The sequence below is a fragment of the Felis catus genome, chromosome E3 (genome assembly GCF_018350175.1).
Source record: "Felis catus isolate Fca126 chromosome E3, F.catus_Fca126_mat1.0, whole genome shotgun sequence".
NCBI classification, from domain to species: domain Eukaryota; kingdom Metazoa; phylum Chordata; class Mammalia; order Carnivora; family Felidae; genus Felis; species Felis catus.
Window position 1 is genome coordinate 3,077,852 of NC_058383.1, and position 22,092 is coordinate 3,099,943.

At 41.7% G+C, this 22,092-nt stretch overlaps 1 protein-coding gene across 2 annotated transcripts in view; it reads left to right on the plus strand.

The window, feature by feature from the left end:
- Positions 1 to 22,092, plus strand: part of SDK1 (sidekick cell adhesion molecule 1) — a 553,233-nt gene that overhangs the window by 18,385 nt on the left and 512,756 nt on the right. For both annotated transcript variants that reach the window (XM_045047350.1, XM_045047351.1), the window contains exons 2-4: positions 6,183 to 6,342; positions 17,337 to 17,443; positions 19,646 to 19,793. In XM_045047350.1, the coding sequence (XP_044903285.1) occupies positions 6,299 to 6,342; positions 17,337 to 17,443; positions 19,646 to 19,793 (299 nt within the window). In that variant the 5' untranslated portion in view covers positions 6,183 to 6,298. The remainder of the gene's footprint in view (positions 1 to 6,182; positions 6,343 to 17,336; positions 17,444 to 19,645; positions 19,794 to 22,092) is intronic.

Below are 22,092 nucleotides of genomic sequence, written 5' to 3' on the forward strand. Positions count from 1 at the left end.
TCATCTGCTGTGTGAAACTACTCTTCATGAAGATTTCTTTTCCTGCTAGACCCGAGTATACAGAATAATTTGCATGGAGTATAGGCATGTTTAGTAAACTATGAATTCCAGGAAAAATTGAATTATGGAATCATTTACATTCAAAACAGTCCTATAATATATTAAATCGATGATGCTCCATCAGTTGTAAAAACCGAATTCAAATTCTTGAGTGTCTGTTTTCAAGCTTTTTTCTTTCAAAAGACTTATTTTTTATGACTCATTCTTGTAGGACACAGGACCCGTATGAAGTGGCATTTCTTTCTCTTTTGTTAAGCATGGCTCAGATGGCAGGGCATTAAAGCCCAGAGCTCGGTCCATTCTGAGCCTCCAGAGCCACAGTCACTGCAGTTCAGCTTCACGAGGCCACTTGGGTCATGACAGTGGACGGCGTTAGCCAAAGTACGTAGCAGAGAGGGACGCCGGACACGCTTTCACTGCTGGCGGTCACAGCCGGAGGACACACTTGCGGCGTGGCTCAGAGCAGGCGGCATGCAGAAGCCTTGGAGCGGCGAGGATCGGCCGCTCTCCTGTCTCACAGTCACCAATCTCGGTCACGGTGGCTGACGCTTTGCCGCTTCTGTCCCCGCGTCAGGCAGAGACGTAACCTCTTACGGGACAGCAGCTAGGGCTCATTCTCACTGCATTTTCGGCACTGATAACAGAATCGGGGAGGGGGGGGCGTGGAACACAAAATCAGGCAAGTCGGAGACCTGAGACTCCTTCTCCCTCGCCCTTACTCCCGTATTCAGTCCATCACGAATTTCTCTTGCCGCCTAGATGCTGTTTTAAAGCCGCCCATCTCTGTCCGTCTCCACCACAACCGCTGCAATTACCTTGACCCAAACCACCGTCTCCTTTGAATGCGTTTGCCGGGATCACCACAGCGGCCCTAACTGGTCTACCCCTTCTGCTCTGGCCCCTCTTAATTCCTTCTCTGTGGAGCGGCCAGATGAACTTTTAACAGTACAGCTCCTTCAAAGTCTGTCTGCTGCCTTTTTATAATAATGGTTAATCATACTCATCACCATCACACTGGCAGTGCTTTGACCAAGGCTGATGGTGGGGTGGTCACATACTTTACTGTTCACACAAGGCCTTTTTTTTTTCTAGCAATATCTTCTCTATTTTTTGTTTATTTTTTTAATATAATGTATTGTCAGATTGACTTACATACAACACCCAGTGCTCATCCCAACAGGTGCCTTCCTCAGTGCCCATCACCCGCTTTCCCCTCTCCCCCACCCCCATCCACCTTCAGTTTGTTCTCTGTATTTAAGAGTCTCTTACGGTTTACCTCCCTCACTCTCAGTTTGTGACTCTTTTTTCGCCCTTCCCGTCCCCCACGGTCTTCGGTTAAGTTTCTCAAGATCCACATATGAGTGAAAAGATATGGTATCTGTCTTTGTCTGACTGATTGACTTCACTCAGCGTCCATGTTGCTGCAAACAGCATGATTTCATTCTTTCTCATTGCCAAGTTGTATTCCATTGTATATATAAACCGTGTTGTCTTTATCCATTTGTCAGTTGATGGATATTTGGGCTCTTTCCATAATTCGCCTATTGTTGAAAGTGCTGCTGTAAACATTGGGGTGCACGTGCCCCTGTGCATCAGCACACCAGTATCCCTTGGGTAAATTCCCAGCAGTGCTATTGCTGGGTCGTAGGGTAGTTCTATCTGTAATTTTTTGAGGAACCTCCACACTGTTTTCCAGAGAGGCTGCACCAGTTTGCATTCCCACCAACAGTGCAAGAGGGTTCCGTTTCTGCACATCCTCCCCAGCATCTAGTTTCCTGATTTGTTCATTTTAGCCATTCTGATCAGCATGAGGTGGTATCTCAGTGTGGCTTTGATTTGTATTTCCCTGATGAGGAGTGACGTTGAGCATCTTTTCATGTGTCTGTTGGCCATCTGGATGTCTTCTTTGGAAAAGTGTCTATTTATCTCTTGTGCCCATTTCTTCACTGGATTATTTGTTTTCAGGTGTGGAGTTTGGTAAGTTCTTTATAGATTTTGGATGCTAGGCCTTTTTCCGATACGTCATTGGCAAATATCTTTTCCCATTCCATTGGTTGCCTTCTAGTTTGGTTGATTGTTTCTTTTGCGGTAAGGAAGTTTTTTATCTTGGTGAGGTCCCAATAGTTCATTTTTGCTTTTAACTCCCTTGCCTTTGGAGATGTGTCTAGTAAGAAATTTCTGCGACTGAGGTCCAAGAGGTTCTTGCCGGCTTTCTCCTCTAGGATTTTGATGGTTTCCTGCTTCACATTTAGGTCTTTCATCCATTTTGACTTTATTTTTGTGTATGGTGTAAGAAAGTGGCCTAGTTTCATTCTTCACATTGCTGTCCAGCTTTCTCAGCACGGTTTGCTAAAGAGACTGTCTTTATTCCATTGGATATTTTTTTCTACTTTCTCAAAGATTAGTTGGCCATACATCTGTGGGTCCAATTTTGGGTTCTTTATTCTATTCCATTGGTCTACGTGTCTGTTTTTGTGCCAATACCATACTGTCTTGATGATAACAGCTTTGTAGTAGAGGTTAAAGTCTGGGATTGTGATGCCTCCCTCTTTGGTCTTCTTCTTCAACATTACTTTGGCTATTCAGGGTCTTTTGTGGTTCCATACAAATTTTAGGATTGCTTATTCTAGCTTCGAGAAGAATGCTGGGGCAATTTTGGTTGGGATTGCATTGAATGTGTAGATTACTTTGGGTAATATTGACATTTTAACCATATTTATTCTTGGAAACCATGAGCATGGAATGGCTTTCCATTTCTTTCTGTTTTCTTCAATATCCTTCATAAACTTTCTATAGTTTTGAGCATACAGATCTTTTATATCTTTGGTTAGATTTATTCCTAGGTATTTTATAGTTCTTGGTGCATTTGTGAATGGGATCAGTTTCTTGATTTCTCTTTCTGTTGCTTCATTATTGGCATATAAAAATGCAACTGATTTCTGTAAATTGGTTTTGTATCCTGCAACTTTGGTGAATTCATGTATTAGTTCTAGGAGTTTTTTGGTGGAGTCTTTCGGGGTTTCCATGTAGAGTATCATGCGTACAGGGATATTTTTGTTGTTTTTTTTTATTAAATTTTTTTTTAACATTTATTTATTTTTGAGACAGAGAGAGACAGAGCATGAACAGGGGAGGGTCAGAAAGAGAGGGAGACACAGAATCTGAAATGGGCTCCAGGCTCTGAGCTGTCAGCACAGAGCCCGACGCGGGGCTCGAACTCACGGACTGTGAGATCATGACCTGAGCCGAAGTCAGATGTTTAACCGACTGAGCCACCCAGGCGCCCCATACAGGGATATTTTTGAACGTGAAGTGGCACCGTTGAAAATCACACAGCGATGATGTGGAAACCATGATGTTCGCTTGCCTTGTCTGCAACTCCCTGTAAGGCCTGGGCCATATTCACCCTGCTTCCATTCACTCTCTCTGCACCTGCACATCTGCTTGCTTTTCAGTCTTTTGTACTTTTCAGGTTCACTCCCCATATTTGCTACCACCACAGGGCCTTTGTGCCTGACATCACTCAAGTGTCTGACTCCTACTGATCTTTTAGCCCTTAGCTTCTGCATGGCATCTCATTAAGTAGGCTAAAGGCTAAATCTTTTTTATATGTTCTTGCCACAGTGACAAGTACAATTTAACATTTAATTATTTGAATGGATACTAGTAATAGACTGGTGATACTGTATTATCGATACACCAGTCATAGAATGCAGCGGTCAGCACAATGGCAAAACAACCTCTACACAGCTGGCCCTTGACCAACATGGGTTTGAGCTGTGGGCCCGCCTATCTGTGGGTTCTTTGTGGTGCCAAACTGTAAACATACTTTCTCTTCATGTGAGTTTCCTAACCTCTTCTTTTCTCTAGCTCACTGCGTTACAAGAAACAGTATATAATACGTGTTAAGCAACTGTTGATATTATCAGTAAGGCTTCTGGTCAGCAGTAGGCTATCAGTAGTTAACTTCTGGGGGGAGTCAGAAGTTGTGTGGGGATTTCTGACTATTGGGGGGGGGTTGGGTGCACCTACTGCCCATGTTGTTCAAGGGCCAAATGTATATTTAAATTCTGTATTTTAAATACAAAAGAAACTGGCTATATGGACTCCAGGTTAGTGTAAAAATACATTCTCTGTCTTAGCACTGTTAATATGCTGTTTCTTAATTTATTAAAAATACAGTAATTTAATGCTCCACTTTAGTAATTCCACAGAGTAACCCAAAATTTGAAGTTAAAACATGGGTTCGTGAGAAGAGGCTGTCCTCAGTGAGAAACCCTTGGCATTTCGAGTGATAATATACAGAATTGGTGGATTCTGGAACAGATGATCTGGGTTTTAAATGATTTTACCACTCACTGTCTGGGTGGCCTTGAGCAAGTTACTTAGTTTCCCTGGGTCTCCCTTTTACCCATCTGTAGAATGAATATAATAATGGCATCTGGTATTTCATAGGGCTTTTAAGAAAATCAAATCTGGTAGTACCTACAAGATACTTAGAACAATTTTTGGCACATAGGAGAAACTGAGTGACTACTAGCTGTTACTCTTATCTGTGTTATTGTTACCCTGTTGGTTCATTTACGAGATATTTATTCAATATCTGCCTTGTTCCTGGCATTGTTCTAGGTGCTGGGAATTCAGATGTGATCAAGATAGGGCATATTGTGCATTGGGTGTGATCCATTAATACTTCAATTTCATTGTCTGAGAAGTATCCTGAGTGAAATAAATGTCATGGTTTGTTGGGGCACATTGGTGGGGAGGAGTTGGGTCCACTTGAAGGTTGAGTCTGCAGTCACAGAACTGGGGAGCAGTGTAGGGCTGGGAAAGAGCACAGAGAAAGGGCCCCGAGATGGAAAGGGCTTAGCCTGGTTAACAGTTAAAAAGTGAGCATGGCTGGATTGTTTATACGTGAGTAGAGAGGGTAGGGGGCCTAATAGAGACAGGAAGCAGATGAGGCAGGTACGTGGGGGGGGGGGGGTTGTATAGAAAAATGACAAGCCATCTAATTCTCCTTAATTTACTGCTGAAGAAGCAGAAAGCCATGTGCCCTGAGCAGGGTCATGTAGAAAATTAGTGATGGGGCTGGAACTAGAAGCTAAGTGTCCCATGTTCATATATGCATGTGTGTGTGTACATGTGTGTATATATACATACATGTGCACACACACGTTTTAACTATTGAAGCATATGTATAAAAATTGCACACATGTTACATAGAACAATTTTCTGTGAAGTTTCACAAAGTGAGCCCCCCTGTTACACGCCCCCCCCCATGCCCGTTACACCTCCCTGTTACACCCCTCCACTGTTCTATCCCGCAGAGGTAAATTGGTCCTGACCTCTAACACCACACATTAGTCCTGCCTGATTTTGAACTGCTATGAACTTTTGGATGGAAGTGTATGCTGTAGTAACTTCTTTCTGTCTGGCTTCTTGGCCTGCACATGTCTGAGATTCATGTGTGGGGGTATGCGTGGCAGTAGTTGCTGCGTTCCCACTGCTCTGTAGTCTTTTACTGTCGGAATACACGGAGGTTTCCAGTTTACTCGCCCACCGGAAGTCCCTAAAGAGACAGGTTTTGTGTGTGTGTGTGTGTGTGTGTGTGTGTGTGTGTGATGAAAGATGGATTGTGATTCCTGTCATTTATGTGTGCATATTAATCTTGCTTGTCTTTTGTTTTTTTAACCAGTTGAAGTCTCTATGGAAACATTTCTTTTAGAGCCCACTTTGATACCAAGTGGGTATCCCTTGGTCACTTTGAAAATAAAATGCCTGGTTGAAACCCAGACTTGCATGACTAGAGATCACCCACTGTGCCCCTTTGTTAAAGAGGTATTAATCATAAATGGAAATAGGTTGGATGAATTTGTCACGTTTTCAAATGGTGCTGATCATTGAGCTTTTCAGCCTTTTGAAATATTATCTAGGGTATTACATGCTTCCAGGAGGTCAAGGATGATTGGCTACTTAATTGGGCCAAATAGCCATCATTTATACTTGTTAAAATTAGGTCTCTTTAAATAAGTGATTGATTAATTGGATGTATGCCATTTTCATGTGTATTTCATTCAGTTTTTTTTCTTTCTCTCTTTTTTTTTTTTTTTTGAATATTTCAGATGATGTCGTGCCGTATTTTAAGACAGAGCCAGGCCTGCCGCAGATTCACCTGGAAGGCAACCGCCTTGTTCTCACTTGCCTCGCTGAAGGGAGCTGGCCTTTGGAGTTCAAGTGGATGCACAATGACAGTGAGCTCACCACCTACAGCAGCGAATATAAGTAATTGATTGCTTGAAAATAAGATTCCGTTTCAGGCTGATGTGTTTAGAGTATTTGCCTTTTGGGCCATAATAGCACAAGAGGTGAAAATATTTGATTGAATTTCTAATGCATTAGGATTAAAGGGATAGATTTAATTAGAATGTGATTTAATATTCTGATCGACATTGTATTTATACCTAGGAGGTGTATCATTATATTTGTAAAAGGAAGTCTGTTAGCGAAATTACCAGACTGAAAAAAGTTGTAGTTACAGAGGGATGCAGGTAACAGGTTTCGTGTGATAAATTTGCACTCTTGTGGCAACGGCCCCACCCGCCAGTGTCGTTCGTATTCAACGAACATGAATATTTAGACAGAGATCTTTAAATCTGGAGCTTCTGGAGCACTGAGGCGTCAACAGAAAATTTACCCGGTTAACTTTCAGAGTCAGGACAGGGAGGATGGAAGTGTGGGGGAGGGGCGTGAGCACAGCATCTCATCCAGCAAGGATGTTCACTCGAGTCCTGGGTGTGGCTGCAGTGAGCCCAACACGGGGCAGAGAACAAGTAGTGAGCGGGGACGAGGACGAGATGCAGCCACATGGGAGGTGTGGCTTCACCCAGCACCAGTGGCAGCAGCTCTTGAGCCTGCGTGTCTCCTTGTGGTGCCAAGGTCTTTCAGGTTCGAATCTCAGCTTTAGCTTCCGTTTCTGTGTGGGCTGGTTATACCAGATGCAACAGTTCTGAGGAGGATGGAGAACTAGTGACTTCCTAAAAAGTCCAAAAGGTCCCCAGATCAGCGCAATCAGCAATGTCATACTCTTATTTAAGAGAATTGGCTGTTCAGAGGTGTTTTAAATAGAGTAATGAGTTCTCAACGTGGGGCATAACCCATCACCCACTCTCTTGAAAAGTCAGAGGTTTGGGGCACCTGGCCGACCCTATCGGAATAGCATGTGACTCTTGATCGAGGGGTTGTGAGTTCAAGCCCCATGCTGGCTGTAGAGACTACTTAAATAAACTTAAAAAAATAAAAGAGGGGCACCTGGGTGTCTAAGTCCATTAAGAGTTCGATGCCTGATTTTGGCCCAGGTCATGATCTCATAGTAGATCGAGCCCTCCTCAGGCTCTGCTTTGACAGCACAGAGACTGCATGGGATTCTCTCTCTCCCCCTTTCCTCCTTCTTTCTTCCCCCCTCTCAAAATAAATAAGCTTAAAAAAATAAAAACTTATCTGCTATTTACCTTTTGGGATGAGCACTGGGTGTTGTATGGAAACCAATTTGACAATAAATTTCATATATTGAAAAAAATAAAATAAAATAAAATAAAATAAAATTGTAAGATTTCATATAAAAATCCACTCTCTGATCCCTGTTGACCAGTCAAAAGGCCTGGCCACTCAGCCCTGGCCTCCGCAACCCTCCTCCCCCCTCCCCCCCCACAGAAGCAGGTGCTGGCCAGCGCTCCCCTTCAGGAAGGGCACAGCCCTTCTGGCTCTCAGTGCTCTGGTCCCCACATCATCTGTATGATGCCACACTTGCTTTGCTCAGTTCTCTTCTTCCCCTGCCCTTTGTAGACATAAGAGTTTGTGACCTCCTCTTTCATGATCAGGCCTGTACTGTCAGAGTATCTGCTGTTGTAGGAGCAATTTATCGTAATAGTTACGAGCATGTTGACATCAACAGACCCAGGTTTGAATCCCAGCTCACTACCAATTAGCATTAGCAATGTGATCTCCTGCAAGCCACTTATCAGTTCCACTTTTAACGTCTGCAAAATGGGGCTGATCGTACCTCATTTGTCGTGTTGTGAGAGTTAAAAGGCTCTAATGTAGGTAAAACAGTGTATATTCTGGCCCACAAGCAATCTGCTAATAAATCTAGGTGATACTGTATATCATCATAATGAGACGTTAGGGTACTTGGTTTGTTAGGAGGGGCATAAGAAAGAAAAAGACAAAAAGTAAGCTTAGAAATGAGAAGCATGTGTGAGTAATGGGCTTTAACAGCAGGTGCCTTGAATTCGGATACTTCTATTCAATTTACTATGTGTGTGACTTTGGACAGGTTACCTAACCAGTTTGATCTTGCTTTTCTCATCTGTAAAATGGGTGTAATAAAACCCAATTCAGAGGGTTCTCATAAAAATGAAATGACATAATGTTTTGTATGCCCCTGGGAGAAAGGGATGAAGTCTCAGAAGAATCCAGATTGTTCTTCCGTATAAAAAACAGTAATGTGGATGATCTATAGTGATGGTGTTCAGATTGGGGTATGTGGTCATGGATAGTGGCAAAGGAATTGCTTTCTAGATGTTCAGTTTCCATATGTGTGTTTTCTGAGGTTGAGCTGACTGAGAACATGCCTTTTTGCAGACACCCGGGATTCTGCCCTTTTGTGCTGTTTCCCCCAGTTCGCAGAAGGAAGGCTCACTTTGCCCATCTGAGTCCTCCTGTGGAACTGCCTCTCAGGTGCAGGACGAGTGCCTAGGTCCAAATATTTGGCTTGAACAAAATGAGGGGCTCTTTTAAACAACCCCTGAAGAGCTACTTGGCCTCTAGTCTATACATATTCCTTTTAAGGAAAAGTAGGGCTCTAGAGCACGTGCAAGATAGATCCCCATGGCGAGGGCACCTTGTCTTCTCCGGGCAGCATGCTCACAGCGGTGCCCCGGGGTGTGTCCACTTACACATAGCAGAAGCAGAGTATTCCAGAGCTGTTGGAAAGAAGAAACAAGCTGTGAAATACTCTTTAATGAAGCACACTGTGTCTGCATTTCACCCTCCTCTGTAATGAGGCTGAGGGCTCAGTGGCACATTTCAAGGAGGAGGAGGAAGAAAGTTCTGTTTACTTCCATCAGATCCATGTTGTATCTTGATGTACGAAGAACATGCATGATAGGAAAGTTAGGGCTTTGTATTTTCTCATACATTTATTCAGAAGACACTTTCATTAACTTCTGCAAAAAAGATGATTTGAGTTTCTAAATCCATATCCTTTTTCATTACTTTCCTGTGTTTTGATTGTTGCTATGCTTCAATCTCTTCTCTAGTTTATTCCCTTCTTCCGTGTTCTCTTTAGATTTAAATGAACTGTATGCAAATATGTGGTCAGTACCTTCTCTTTGTTGTTAATTTCTATCCAATTTTATTCTAACAGTAAATAACTTGCCATTCAATGAAATAAAAAGTAATTGAAAAAAAAACCAGCCACTATCCTCCCATGAAGAGACACATTTTCTAAGTTTTTAATGCTTAATAATTATATTTCAAAGTTTGTGATACATTTATGTTTTTTTGATAAACTATGTAATAATAATAATAGTTGCCGTGACCCTGTAATACAGAAGAATTTTTTTAAGCACTTAGAATGTTTTGATCAAAGGACATCCTTTTTAAATTGCCATTTGTATGTGTATTTTTATTTCAGAGAAGTATGATGGATAATCAAGAAGTATCTTTGAAGCATAACAATATATTACATAAGAATAAAATTCTATGGGATAAATAGACTTACTAATTAAGTTCAAAGAGTAAAAAGGAGCAGTATGAAGGTTCCTATCTGTTAAAGAGTTCATTATTAAAGAAAGGATGATGTGTGTTTCAAAATGATTATATTATTTATATTCCATTGGATCCATGTAAAACAGCGGTGTAATAGTTTTATTCTAAAATGCTAAACCACACACCATGCCACTATTATATGTGCAGCTGCTGAGACTTAGGGTAAAACAGTTCTGGTGTCCACTCGAAAATGTGCAAGGAGATGGAGGTTTTTTGGCGTTGCTCTTTGCACTAGAAATTTTACCTGTTAATTTGACACTCCCTGGATAATCCTCAGGAAGGCAAAGCATTGTGGGTCACTGAGGCAGGATTGCAGGGGCAGCTCATTATACGTGGACCATTACAGTGGGGTAGATGCTTCCTTCCCATTTCCCTGGAAACTTAGTAGGAAGAAATGGGTGGTTCTAAAGCACCAACAGTTTGGAACAATGTGATAAATTATATTCTGTTCACTGAGGGCTTCAGACACCCAGATGGGTTGTCAAAGATCCATAGTATTTTGTCCTCCCTTTTTTCAAGAAATAAACGCTGCCCAAAAAGCTCATGCTCTTTTTTCAAATTACTCTTTCATCTACTTCCTTCCAATAAGCACCTTCAGCTGTCATATGTTAACCTTCATTAGACATTCTAAGTCTCAAATTGAAAAACATGGCTACTTTATGAAAATGGTAGCGGTTTTTGCTCTGAAATTGAGTCCCTCTCCCCCCCCTTTGATGTCAGTATGAAAATGCTAATCCTATAAAAGGAAAATAATATAAACTCAGCTTTTCCAGCTTTGACTGGAAATAGCATTTTCTTTGCTGCTTGTGTTACAAACTGCCCCCAAAATTTCAGTGAGTCGCAAATGTTATTCCCATGGATGCTTATATCCACATTCAGGCATAGGTGATCCTGTAGCCACAATTGTAATAGTTAGGTCATTAAACCAGGTTTGCATAGCTGTCAAAGGCAGATGGGTCTCTTTTTTTTTCCCCCCAGAAAGTATTTATTCTCAATTACTTTCTACTTGGAGATAAAAAATTACACTCGGATACAGGTAGATAGATGTCTAAGCCAATAATTTCTTAGTGCTAGGCGTACTATTCATTTTATACCAGGAAGAATAATTGGATACTGTGAAGTGCTAAAAATCTTATATCTCCTTACGTGACCCGTCTCTGTGGTTCAGTTTCTGTGACAGTATAAACAATAGAAACTTGATGGATGATTCTTTTTTTTTTTATTCCAGTAAGAAAATAGGGGTGGTTAAGGACAAAGTAACTTTTTCTTATGTCTTATAAAAAGAAGAAAAATTTCACAGTATCAACAAAAATTATTAAATACCTGGGAATAACCTTTATAAGAACCTACACGAAGAAAAGTGGAAAGCCTCACTGGGAGATATAAAAGAGAATCCTAGATAGGAAATCTGCACAACGTAAAACTAGACAAAGTATATGAAACAGTTGTATCCAAGATAGAAACCAGAAACAGAAACCAGAGACAGAAACCAAGCGAGCCCTCTGACTGGCCCAGCTGTTCTTCTGTGCCAGGATTTCCAGGCTGTGGCTTTGGGGGGGGGGGCGGGGGGGCGCTAATACCCGGAGGACTCCTGAGTTGAAGAGATTGGAGAATCCAGAGGGATCAAGGCCGAGTGCCCGAGAAAGGGAATCTAGAGGTCTACAGCGGTTCTGTGTTGAGTGTTTGGCAGAATATTTATCAGCACGTTTGGTGAGGAGACTCCCCAAGGCCAGGGAAAGGGCTGCCCAGAAGTGATGGCCGTACTTCCCATGCTCGCCACAGGGCTGGGCGGAGGACCTGTTCTCACCAGCCGTACCCCAAATTCTCATAATTTATGGGGTTATGGGATAGAGGATTCATAAGTATCTTGGGTCTGTAGTGGGAATTATTAGCCCTTGACCAAATGCAGTTCTGATCCTGCCTAAGATTTTATAAACAAGACCAGGAAGGATCAAACGACTTTCAAGTATCTTTGAAGCATCAGAGAGCAAAGCCCAAGGATGTTTATAGGAATACAAAAATATCTAGCACCAAACAGGGTAAAATCCACAATGTCTAGAATGGAATCAAAGATTATTAGGCATGTAAAGAGGAAGGAAAGCATGACCCTTAAGGAGGACAAAAATCAATCTATTAATCTATCGAGCCAAAGCTGGCACACATGTTAGAATTAGCAGAGAAAGGCACTGAAACATCATAACTGTATTCCCTGTGATCAAAGCTAAATACATACAAGATGTTAAAAGGCCGAAATCAAACTCCTGAGGATGAAACCTGTGATATCTGAGGTGAAAAACACACTGGATGGGAGAGTAGCAGAGTAGATGTTGCAGAAGAAAATGTTAGTAAACTTAAAGATACAGCAGTGGGATTATCCACAATGAAAGGCAGATACAAAAAAAAAAAAAAAAGGAATCAAACACAACGAAAAGAGCATTGGTGACTTACGGGACAACTTCAGAGAGTCTAATGTGAGTGTGTTTAGAATCCCAAAGGAGGCAGGAGTGGAAAAATGGTTGAAGAAATCAGATGGCAGATGTTCTCCAGTTGATGAAACCTACAACCCCCCCAGTGCGGGAAGCTCCTCTGGTCCCTGTAGTGGTGTTACTGGCCAGTGCAATAAGGAAGAAAAATACAAAAGAAATAGCATCTAGATTGTAAGACATAAAAACGTCTTTTATTGAAGGTCTTTTATTTCTACATCATCTATGTAGAAAATGTGACATTATCTATAAACAAGCTGCTAAAACTAGTAAGTGGGCTTAGCAGTGTTCCAAGACGTAAGATCAGTGTTCAGAAATCTTCAGACCCTGAGACAAAGCAGCTAATTAGGCTTCATTACTACACCATGGGAAAAGACTCCTCTACATGTTTTTTGTTTTGTTTTGCTTTTGATCTGCTGTGTCCCCCAGTCACCAAGAGGAAAGGTCTGTTTAACAGAACTCTTCCGTTAGGTGACATGTGATGACCCACTGGTTTCTCCATCATCTCACTGAACTGAGCGCGACACCCACCCGTGTCTTTGCGCAAGGGCGTGGTGCCCCCAGCTGTCTGGTTTCAGTTTTCCCGACTTGGTTTATAGTCACTCTTTTCTGCTGCTTAATTCTCCACTGGTCCTGTCCTCTTTGAACTGCCCAGCTCACAATAATCACAGTTATATTTTGGCTCAAATGAACTAGTCTTACACAGTTTGGCTCCGAGAAGTAGAATCCCTTATAGGCCCATGCTGTTTACAGCTCTGGGTCCTAAGATCTCCTTAACGTATTTCAGTCTGGGGTTTTCATTTCAGTATTTTGCTTGTGAAAGAAGCCAGCTATAGACTCTTTCCACTTGTGATTATTATTTTTTAATGTCACATAGGAAATTTATAAAAAATAGAATTGAAAGTCTAATTATTTATCATCTTCTCTCACAAAAGAAGAATGAAAGTAATCCCAAGAAAGGTATAAGTGGCTTACAGTTTTCTTTTTTCATAACCTTTTTTTCCCACTTTGAATAAGATTGCGCTTTGGGCCAAGATAGGGAAGTTTATTATAGAACTTGGTTGTTTATTTTCATGCAAAATAGATATTTTTATATCAGCATAAAAAAATCAAATTGTGGGGTATAGTCTTATCTGAAGTGGCCTGAAATGAATGTAGACCCCCATTCAAAGAAAAGAGCCTCCTATCTGGTTTTTTTTTTTTTTTTAATGTTTGTTTATTTTTGAGAGAGAGAAAGAGTGTGAGCAGGGGCAGGGCAGAGAGAGAGGGAGATACAGAATCCGAAGCAGGCTCCAGTCTCTGAGTTGACGGCACAGAGCCTGGTGTGGGGCTCGAACCGCAAACTGTGAGATCATGACCTGAACCAAAGTCCGATGCTTAACTGACTGAGCTATGCCAGTGCCCTGTGCCTTAGATCTAGTTTTAATGGGCATGAGAGTTCTGTTTTGTGAATTGAATTATGTCACCTGACTTCAGAGGGAGAAGTGCGGATGTGCCTTCGCTATTCTGAACCACGGTGGGACTGTTAGACCTGTGTCCTTAGAGTAGCTCGCTGTTGTTGGAAGAACCGCTCAACAGTAAGTAGCCAGTCTACAACCAGGCGGCATTTTGTCAGACACTTTCTAAGCTTTTAGCGCTGCACATTCAGGAAAACTCAGAACAGGTTTATTTGTCCCAGTTTTGGGGGGATTGTTTATCGCCCAATGGTTCTTAGTGGTTTACCAGGAAGCCATGAGTTCTAAAAGAGAGGATTCCGAGAGGCATTATTTAGGTGTTTCTGTGACCACTGTGAGTGCCTGGTAACGTGAAAAGATTTTCCAGCTGCGGTTATTTTGGCTGTGCTCTGGAGGGTAGGCCTTCGGGGGTTCTAGGACGAGCCACGGGGGCAAACTCTCTCTGACGGAAATGGAAAGGGAAGTTGTTGCCTGGACGCCGGGTTGGTCCCCGAACCACCGGCAGACTGAAGGAGCCTTCAGAGCCAAATCGGCCCGGGAGCCGTTCCCCGCGGGGCTCCTGCCGCTGCTCCCACTGAGCCCGGGATGCCATTGTTTGAGCCTCTGCCCCGACTGGCACTGGACACCGCGCTGTGCCCCTGGTCCAGGGCTCTGCTGAGCCCCGGCACCAATGCCGTCCGACCGCTTCTCCGTTAGCCCCACTTCTCAGCCTCAGGTCTAAAGACCCAGAGTACGTGTGTCCAGGGGTCTGCCTCCACTGAGACCCACAGAGTGGAAAATTCTCCAAACACAGGGCAGTGCTCTAGATCCTAGGCAGCCCAAACTAGGTCACACGTTCACTCCAGGCAGGGCTAGTCAGGCCATTGTTTACGGGCCGAAATGGAGCTCAGGTTGCTTGTTAGAGAAACCCTGAGGTGGTTCATGTGGCCCATCCTGAGAGGCAGCTCAGAACTGAGGTATTCTCCTACTGGAGCAGAAATGGACGTTTAAACCCTTGGTTTTATTGTGATTTTGTACTTGATTTTCTTTAATTTGCTTTTCCTGATAACGAACTGGCCCTGGAAAATGTTCTGTTAGTCTAGTAGAAACTCTGCCTTTATCCAGTGAATACAAACATTCCCTGCTGTGTTTATTTGAAATAGGAGCAGGCATTTTCTATATTTTGGTGGCATATGGTGCTAAGATTTTATCATACTTTCTTCTAAAGAGCCAGGAAACTTTCTCTGCTTAAAAATGTGTGTTTATAAACAATGGGCTTGCAGTGAATATTCCCATCTGTTAGGTGAACATAATTTGTGTAGGAATTCCTGTAATAGGTGGAGTACTTTGCAACTTTTTGTATATTTTTTCCCTGGCGAGACATGAGACTAAAGAGTTGGTACGGAACAGCATATGCCTAATACTCAATTTTGTATCTGCTCCTCCCTGTGGTTTGAAAACACTGCTATTTTCATGCATTAGTACATACGATTACTGTAGAAATTCATAAGAATTTAAAATCTATTTAGGACCCTGCAAGAGAGAGAAAATGGAATGGATAACAATTATATAATCGCGGACATGTTGCAGAGGTGACACTGTGCGTGTGGTTTTTTTCAAACACGTGCTCCTGTGACTCGTGTTATTTCATTTCAAAACACCCATGTTGGCTTTGTGTCAACTTAATCTCAAAACCCCTCCTTATTATAATCACAGTTATGTAACCATCAAAGCTGCTCATCCTTCCAGTCTTGACTTGTCATTTAAATAAATGGCGTTGACTCTTTGTGTTCAGTTTGATCTTACTCTGATTATCCACACTAATTAATTTTGTGTTTGAGATGAGCCATTCCTCAGAATAGAATAAAATTTTGAAGATTAAAACTCAGTGATATTTTTTCATAAAAGATTTTATTAATCTTGTCATGGGACTGTCAAGATGGTTATCAGAGGGAAAACATACTTTGATTAATATTTGCTTAGTGCTGAATTACCTATATTGTCCAAGTGTTTTATTCACTTAAAAATTAGGCCTTTAAGTTCCTTTTTCAGGTTGACTAATTGGACATACTTGAATAAAAAGTTGAGCAATCAGTTGAATATAAGTGATTTCAAGCTATGCTTAGGAACTGAGCCAAGAAAGCCTACCATACGTGGTGCTTTTTACCTGAGTTTTAAAAGTTTCTGGTTATCCTTTGTTAGGAGAAGTAGTTTTAAATTGATGATAATTATGTACAGAACCTCTCTGTAATGAAGGATAGCATCACTCAGTTTTCTCTTTTTCGGAAGATAGCTACCTTTAAGACTGGGTTTTAGCTCTCAGTTTTCTTTTTTGTAGTACGCACCTTCCCACGTGTACGAAGTAGCCAGGACTCAGCCTCATTCTTGGTTTGTTTGTGAACATGGCCTAGAAACCAGTTAGTGTACTCTCTCAGGTATTGTGAAAGGTTGGGGCTCCAGAGCTGTAAAACTCACTTCAAGTGGTCCTTGGTTATAAATCTTACTTGCTTATGGATTTCAAAACATCCTAAGTTATAAAACTAACCATAAAGCTAAAGCAGGGCTTTTATGGAAACTGTATCTTTTAAGTACATTTTTTTTCTACTATGAAATGTTACTGAAGTTTTTAGAAAGACTTTGAAGGATGACGATTGCTTACAGCCACAACAATGGAAAATACAACTGAAACCACCTTTCAGTTATCCAAAATGTTTTTAAAGTTAATGTCAGACCGTGTGTGGGGAAGTGGGCAAGGGAAGTGTGTGAATTATGTTGGGGGGGTGGTCTTGCAACACTGAGTGTCCCTGCTCTCTGCCTTGATGACACCCGTGTCTCATCCTGAAAGTGTTGCTTGAATTTTTATATAGAGTGACACAACACATTATATAAAGATGGTTTCCAGTTCTAGAAATAACTTAAAAAAAATTTTTTTAAACGTTTATTTATTTTTGAGACAGAGAGAGACAGAGCATGAATGGGGGAGGGGCAGAGAGAGAGGGAGACACAGAATTGGAAGCAGGCTTCAGGCTCTGAGCCATCAGCCCAGAGCCATCAGCCCCAGAGCTCGAACTCACGGACTGTGAGATCGTGACCTGAGCTGAAGTTGGACGCTTAACCGACTGAGCCACTCAGGCGCCCCAGATATAACTTTTAGAAATTCTGATAGAATTATAACACTTTTTGTTGAAAGGTCTAGTTTACATGTAATGACCTTCAGCTGTTTCACATTTGTCATGTGTTCAGCTAGTTGTGAGTGATAAGTACTCCATGCATGGCATAGTGCTGGGTGCCAGGGCACAGTCATGAACCAGGCAGGTCTAGAGGCTGGTTGCTTGTGCCACTGACCGCCTAGCTGGGGAGACAGACATCGATTATGTAATGTCACAGATAAGTTGCATTTGGGGTAAGCATGTTGGCCACGGAAGGATTGCATAGACGGTTCACCAAAAGTGCTTGTTGAACACTTGCAACATGTGGTGCCAGAACTGCTCTAGACACAGAACCATTAACACTTCTTTTTGGTGTTCGGCAGGTACATTATCCCGTCCTTACAGAGGCTTGACGCTGGGTTTTACCGCTGTGTGGTGCGAAACAGGATGGGAGCTCTCTTGCAGAGAAGATCAGAAGTTCAAGTCGCATGTATGTGTGCATTGGAAAAGTCCCCAAGTGATGAATCACAGAAACGAAGTGTCTCTGGGGAATGCCGATCAAAATCACCATTACCTGTTGTGGGAATTGAGACTGTGTCTTAGATTCTCTTTGGGATAGGGTCATTGCTAAAATTTGTTGGGAGACAGGTAGCCAGTGTAGCTGGCCCAGTGATGGTGATGGGGCTAATGAGGCAAACAGCACTTGTGTAAAATTCACCCGTCAGGGGCTCTGTCAGGCACTGTGGAGGACAAAAAGACATAAAAAATGAAAAGGATGCCTTCTCTTTTATGAATTAGCTGCTCGTGGCTTTTATTATCATTGTTATGTTCAGATTCAAATGTTTTTCAAATAAAAAATTAAACCCAATTAGATAAAATTTCTTCAGTTCATAATTAGTTCTTTCCAGCAATTTGTTTAGAAATCCTTTAGCTCCACGATAAAAAGTACACGGATAGTAATGTCCTAGACGGTATTACTGTTGGGGACCTGATGCATCCTCTGTGGGCAAGACTCATTTTAGAGAATGCAGCTTCTGAAAGTAACTGAAGGGGAGAGACCAGAATGCAGGGAGTTTGCACGTCGTTAGCAGGAATTGGAGAGACAAGCTGGTCTGCACAAAGCACTTAATACTTTTCTAGTCCAAAACCTGGCAAGGTAGGGTCCTTCTAAAACGGCCTGTCAGCTTTATTACATTTTGAATTTACTACCGAAATGTCTCTTCATTTAAAAGGAAGCAGAAAGTGTTATGCTACTTTAAATTACGTATTAATACGTTATAACGGATTTGAGAGAACTCGAGAGATCCTAAACTGGGCTGTGCCAACCAAAAAAGACAGTATTTTCTCTTTGTTATTTTGACCACAGGTAAGGCCTATAGTTTTCAGTGTCACTGTATCAAAGAAAACAATTTCTAGTTACTCGTCTATTCTGTCTCTACACATTTAGTTATGTTTTTAATTACTAGGAAGGCTTAACTTTTCTGAATTGTGGTGAAGTCACTCGGCTAAATCTTACTGCAGGATAATTTGGAACTTGTATTCAATTGAATAATTGAAAACATAATTAATAAATATGAATTTCAGTTCAATACCCCAAACATATTTGAATAAGTTAACAGCTTGGAATTTATGGTAATGTATTAAATTCTATTGAATAAAATTAAATTTTGGACTTTTTCTTGGTTAATTATTTATATCCTTGTTTCTAGAAATTTATCTTTGGCTCTTAGATTTTTTTCTTTCTTCTCTCCTCCTTTTTGTTAACGAGCTTCACTTTAAAAATAACTGCGACTGTTCACCTCATCTGTTTCATCTCCTAGAATATTAAATGCTGTTTATTACATAGGAAATAATTTCCTCTGAATAAAAATTCCATTGATAATATAGATTTGCTATGGACTATTCCAAATTAAATACATTGAGACAAAAAGACAGCATATAAGTCAAATCTGTGTGTATACACATATATCTGTCTCTAATCCTAACATAGACATTTTCAAAAGTTTCAAATGTTACTAATTTAAAAATTGGTGTCCTCTGCCCACATTCTAATGACTTCGTTTTTTCCTGTGACCCCATTTCTCAAAAATGTTAAGCAGCACAAGAGGCTGCAACAGAGCCTACCTGTCCCTAATTAAGTCAACAGTATGGGGTTTGGAGAACCCTGTAAAAACAAGTTCGTGGTTGAAAAAAAAATGTCTCTTCCAAAAGATCTGTTAGGGAGACAGTCACCCCAGCAACGGAAAGAAGGAGAAAGTGAACCGGGCAGTGGTGGCTGCCTGGGCGGAACTAGCTTGAGAAACTGGGGAGTTGGCGGATAGCTAAGGGCGACTGTAAGGTCTCTGTGGCAGTAGGATGCTTCTCCATAGTTTATTCCAGAATTCAAATCAGTTGCAAACATTTCATCGCGTTATTGCAGCGACAGAGACCACGAAGTTCTGCTGATGAATGCATTTCGTGGGCACCTTGGAGGCATGTGGCTTTGCCTCCTGCTTCACTCCCCCACCAGATCTGCCCTCGTCAGCACTGCTGCTCAGTCTCTTCTTGTCTTATAGTTTAATTAAAGCACCGGTGGTGACTTTGCTATAATACGTGGTTATTTCCATCTTGGACCCTCCACCGCCCCCCCAACACACACACACACACACAAAGTAGTTTTCTAGAACTCAAAGGGTCTGATTTTTCTCTGCAGATATGGGAAATTTCATGGATACGGACCAGAGGAAAACGGTTTCTCAAGGACACGCAGCAGTTCTCGACTTCCTGCCCATCAGCAGCTGCCCCAGACCGCAGGTGACGTGGTTTAGAGAAGGGCACAAGATCGTTCCCAGCAGCAGAATGTAAGTTGCTCCAACTTTAAAATACAACTCTTCGCGCTTGTTGGCACCATTTATGTATCATTTAATGAAGTTCACTGTATCGATTAAGCCCTGAGAAGAATGATGTGGCCTCATAGTCCTTCCCCAGGCCGTGGTGAGTGGCTCTTTGAGGACCTGGCGGGGAAATGTTTCAGCAGTTTGAGGAAATCGTCATCCCGTAAAGTTAGTCTGCAGAGTGCCGCCCGCCCTGAGTAAAGCATCCTTACTTGGTCGTTGTGGTCCGTTTTTCCCTTTCTGGATGCGCCTTGTAAGATATTGTCACCCCTGAGTTGTTTAGCTCCGAGTGCTAATTTAATGAGTGCCGGTATTTACTTAGAGAGCTGTGGGGGTTTTTTCCCTCTTTTTACTGAACCATGTTCGATACCACTTTCTCTGACGATAAAACAGTAATTACTGCTTATTTCTCTTTATCCTTTTATCCTGCCGTGACAGTTTTATTTCCCTTCGTCTAATTAGTGGTTCGGCATCTATTGCAGAATACTGCTTTGTGATTAGTTAAGCATTATTTCAAGGTGTTCCTGCCTATCCCGCATTCAAGGTATTTATCTAATGCCAAACAGATTTTCTTCATTTAGAGCTTTAAGTGATTAAAAGAGAACATTTCATATATATTTCATAAGTGGGCATTTTGCAATACAATTTAAAGTTACTATACCAAATATAAACACTGCAGGGATGAGCATTTCTGAAAGAATCCTGAAATGCTATAAGCTTGGGCTAAAAGTCCAGTACTTACACCATCAGATGGTTGCACTCATACAAAGATTCATGAGAAGAAAATGCTTTTGTTTTATTCTGTTCTTTCCAAAAAGGATATATATGTGTGTGTGTGTGTGTGTGTGTGTGTATTATATTTATATATAAATATTTATATATTTATATACATACATATAAAACACAGTTTGCTGAGTAGGTTTTAAATGTAACTCTGAAAGTCACTGTGGGGTGTAGACTTGCTTTCTCTCCTGCCTGCCCATCCACGGGATCCCTTCTCTGGTCCAGCTGTCATGCTCTCCCAGCCGGGCATCTGAACCTGCTTGACCTTAGGCCATTCTGAATCCCATTTAACAAATGTTTCTTACTCTTGTTATTGGAAACAGGAAGACTGTTGAAATGTATAAACACAACATTTAAAAATGTTAATGGGGCATCTGGGTGGTCAGTCAGTTAAGCATCAGACTCTTGATCTCAGCTCAGGTCTTGATGTCACAGTTCCTGAGTTCAAGCCCCTCATCCGTCTCTGTGCTGACAGTTGGGAGCCTGCTTTGGATTCTGTTCTCCCTTTCTCTCTCCCCCTTACCCACTCAAGCTCTGTCTCTGTTTGTCTCTCTCTCTCAAAAATAAATGAACATTAAAAAAATTTTTTTTTCAACGTTTTTATTTATTTTTTTTGGGACAGAGAGAGACATAGCATGAATGGGGGAGGGGCAGAGAGAGAGGGAGACACAGAATCGGAAACAGGCTCCAGGCTCTGAGCCATCATCCCAGAGCCTGACGCGGGGCTCGAACTCACGGACCGCGAGATCGTGACCTGGCTGAAGTCGGACGCTTAACCGACTGCGCCACCCCAGGCGCCCCTAAAAAAATTTTTTTAAATAAAAAAAATGTTAGTAAAAATTCTAATTACCTTAGAAAATGGGAACCTGCTTTCCTTTTTCCTTATTTTGGTAAGAGTTGCTTGTGTGTCCAACTTTATATTGCTTCCACTGATAGCAATGTCTCTTCAGGTCGGTGAAACAAAGAACAGGGATCAATTTTTCATTCTTTTAGAAACCTGTTAGGTTGAACACAAGGCAGCTGAGATGGACTCCGGCAAAATATTCTGGAGAGTTCTAGCATTGAGCCCAGCATGGCTGGGCCAGTTTGGGAAGAATGCTGGGGAAGAGGAGGTGTGAGGGAGCATGAGGGGATCAAATTAAGCTTCTCCAACACTGGAGCTTCCCTTCACGTCCATGGGGGCACGGCCCACGGTGGTCGCCGTCTGGCAATTCGTTTTTGACTTGTGGTCTAGGTGTCGGCATTTATTCGAGAAGTATGAAAGGAGGTAGAGTGAAATAACAAGTCTTAACTTGATAAGCTTTTCTTGTTTTACTTGCAGATTCTTGCCAAAGACTCTTGAATTCCTGGTGAGCTAATGATGTAAAGATGCTAAGTAGGTTTTAATTTGGTGTCACATCAAACAAATGGCCTGCGAAGCTATTGATGAATCTCCAATGTCAGTAGAATAATATGCCGGTGATCCCTTTTTTAGGAGATGAGA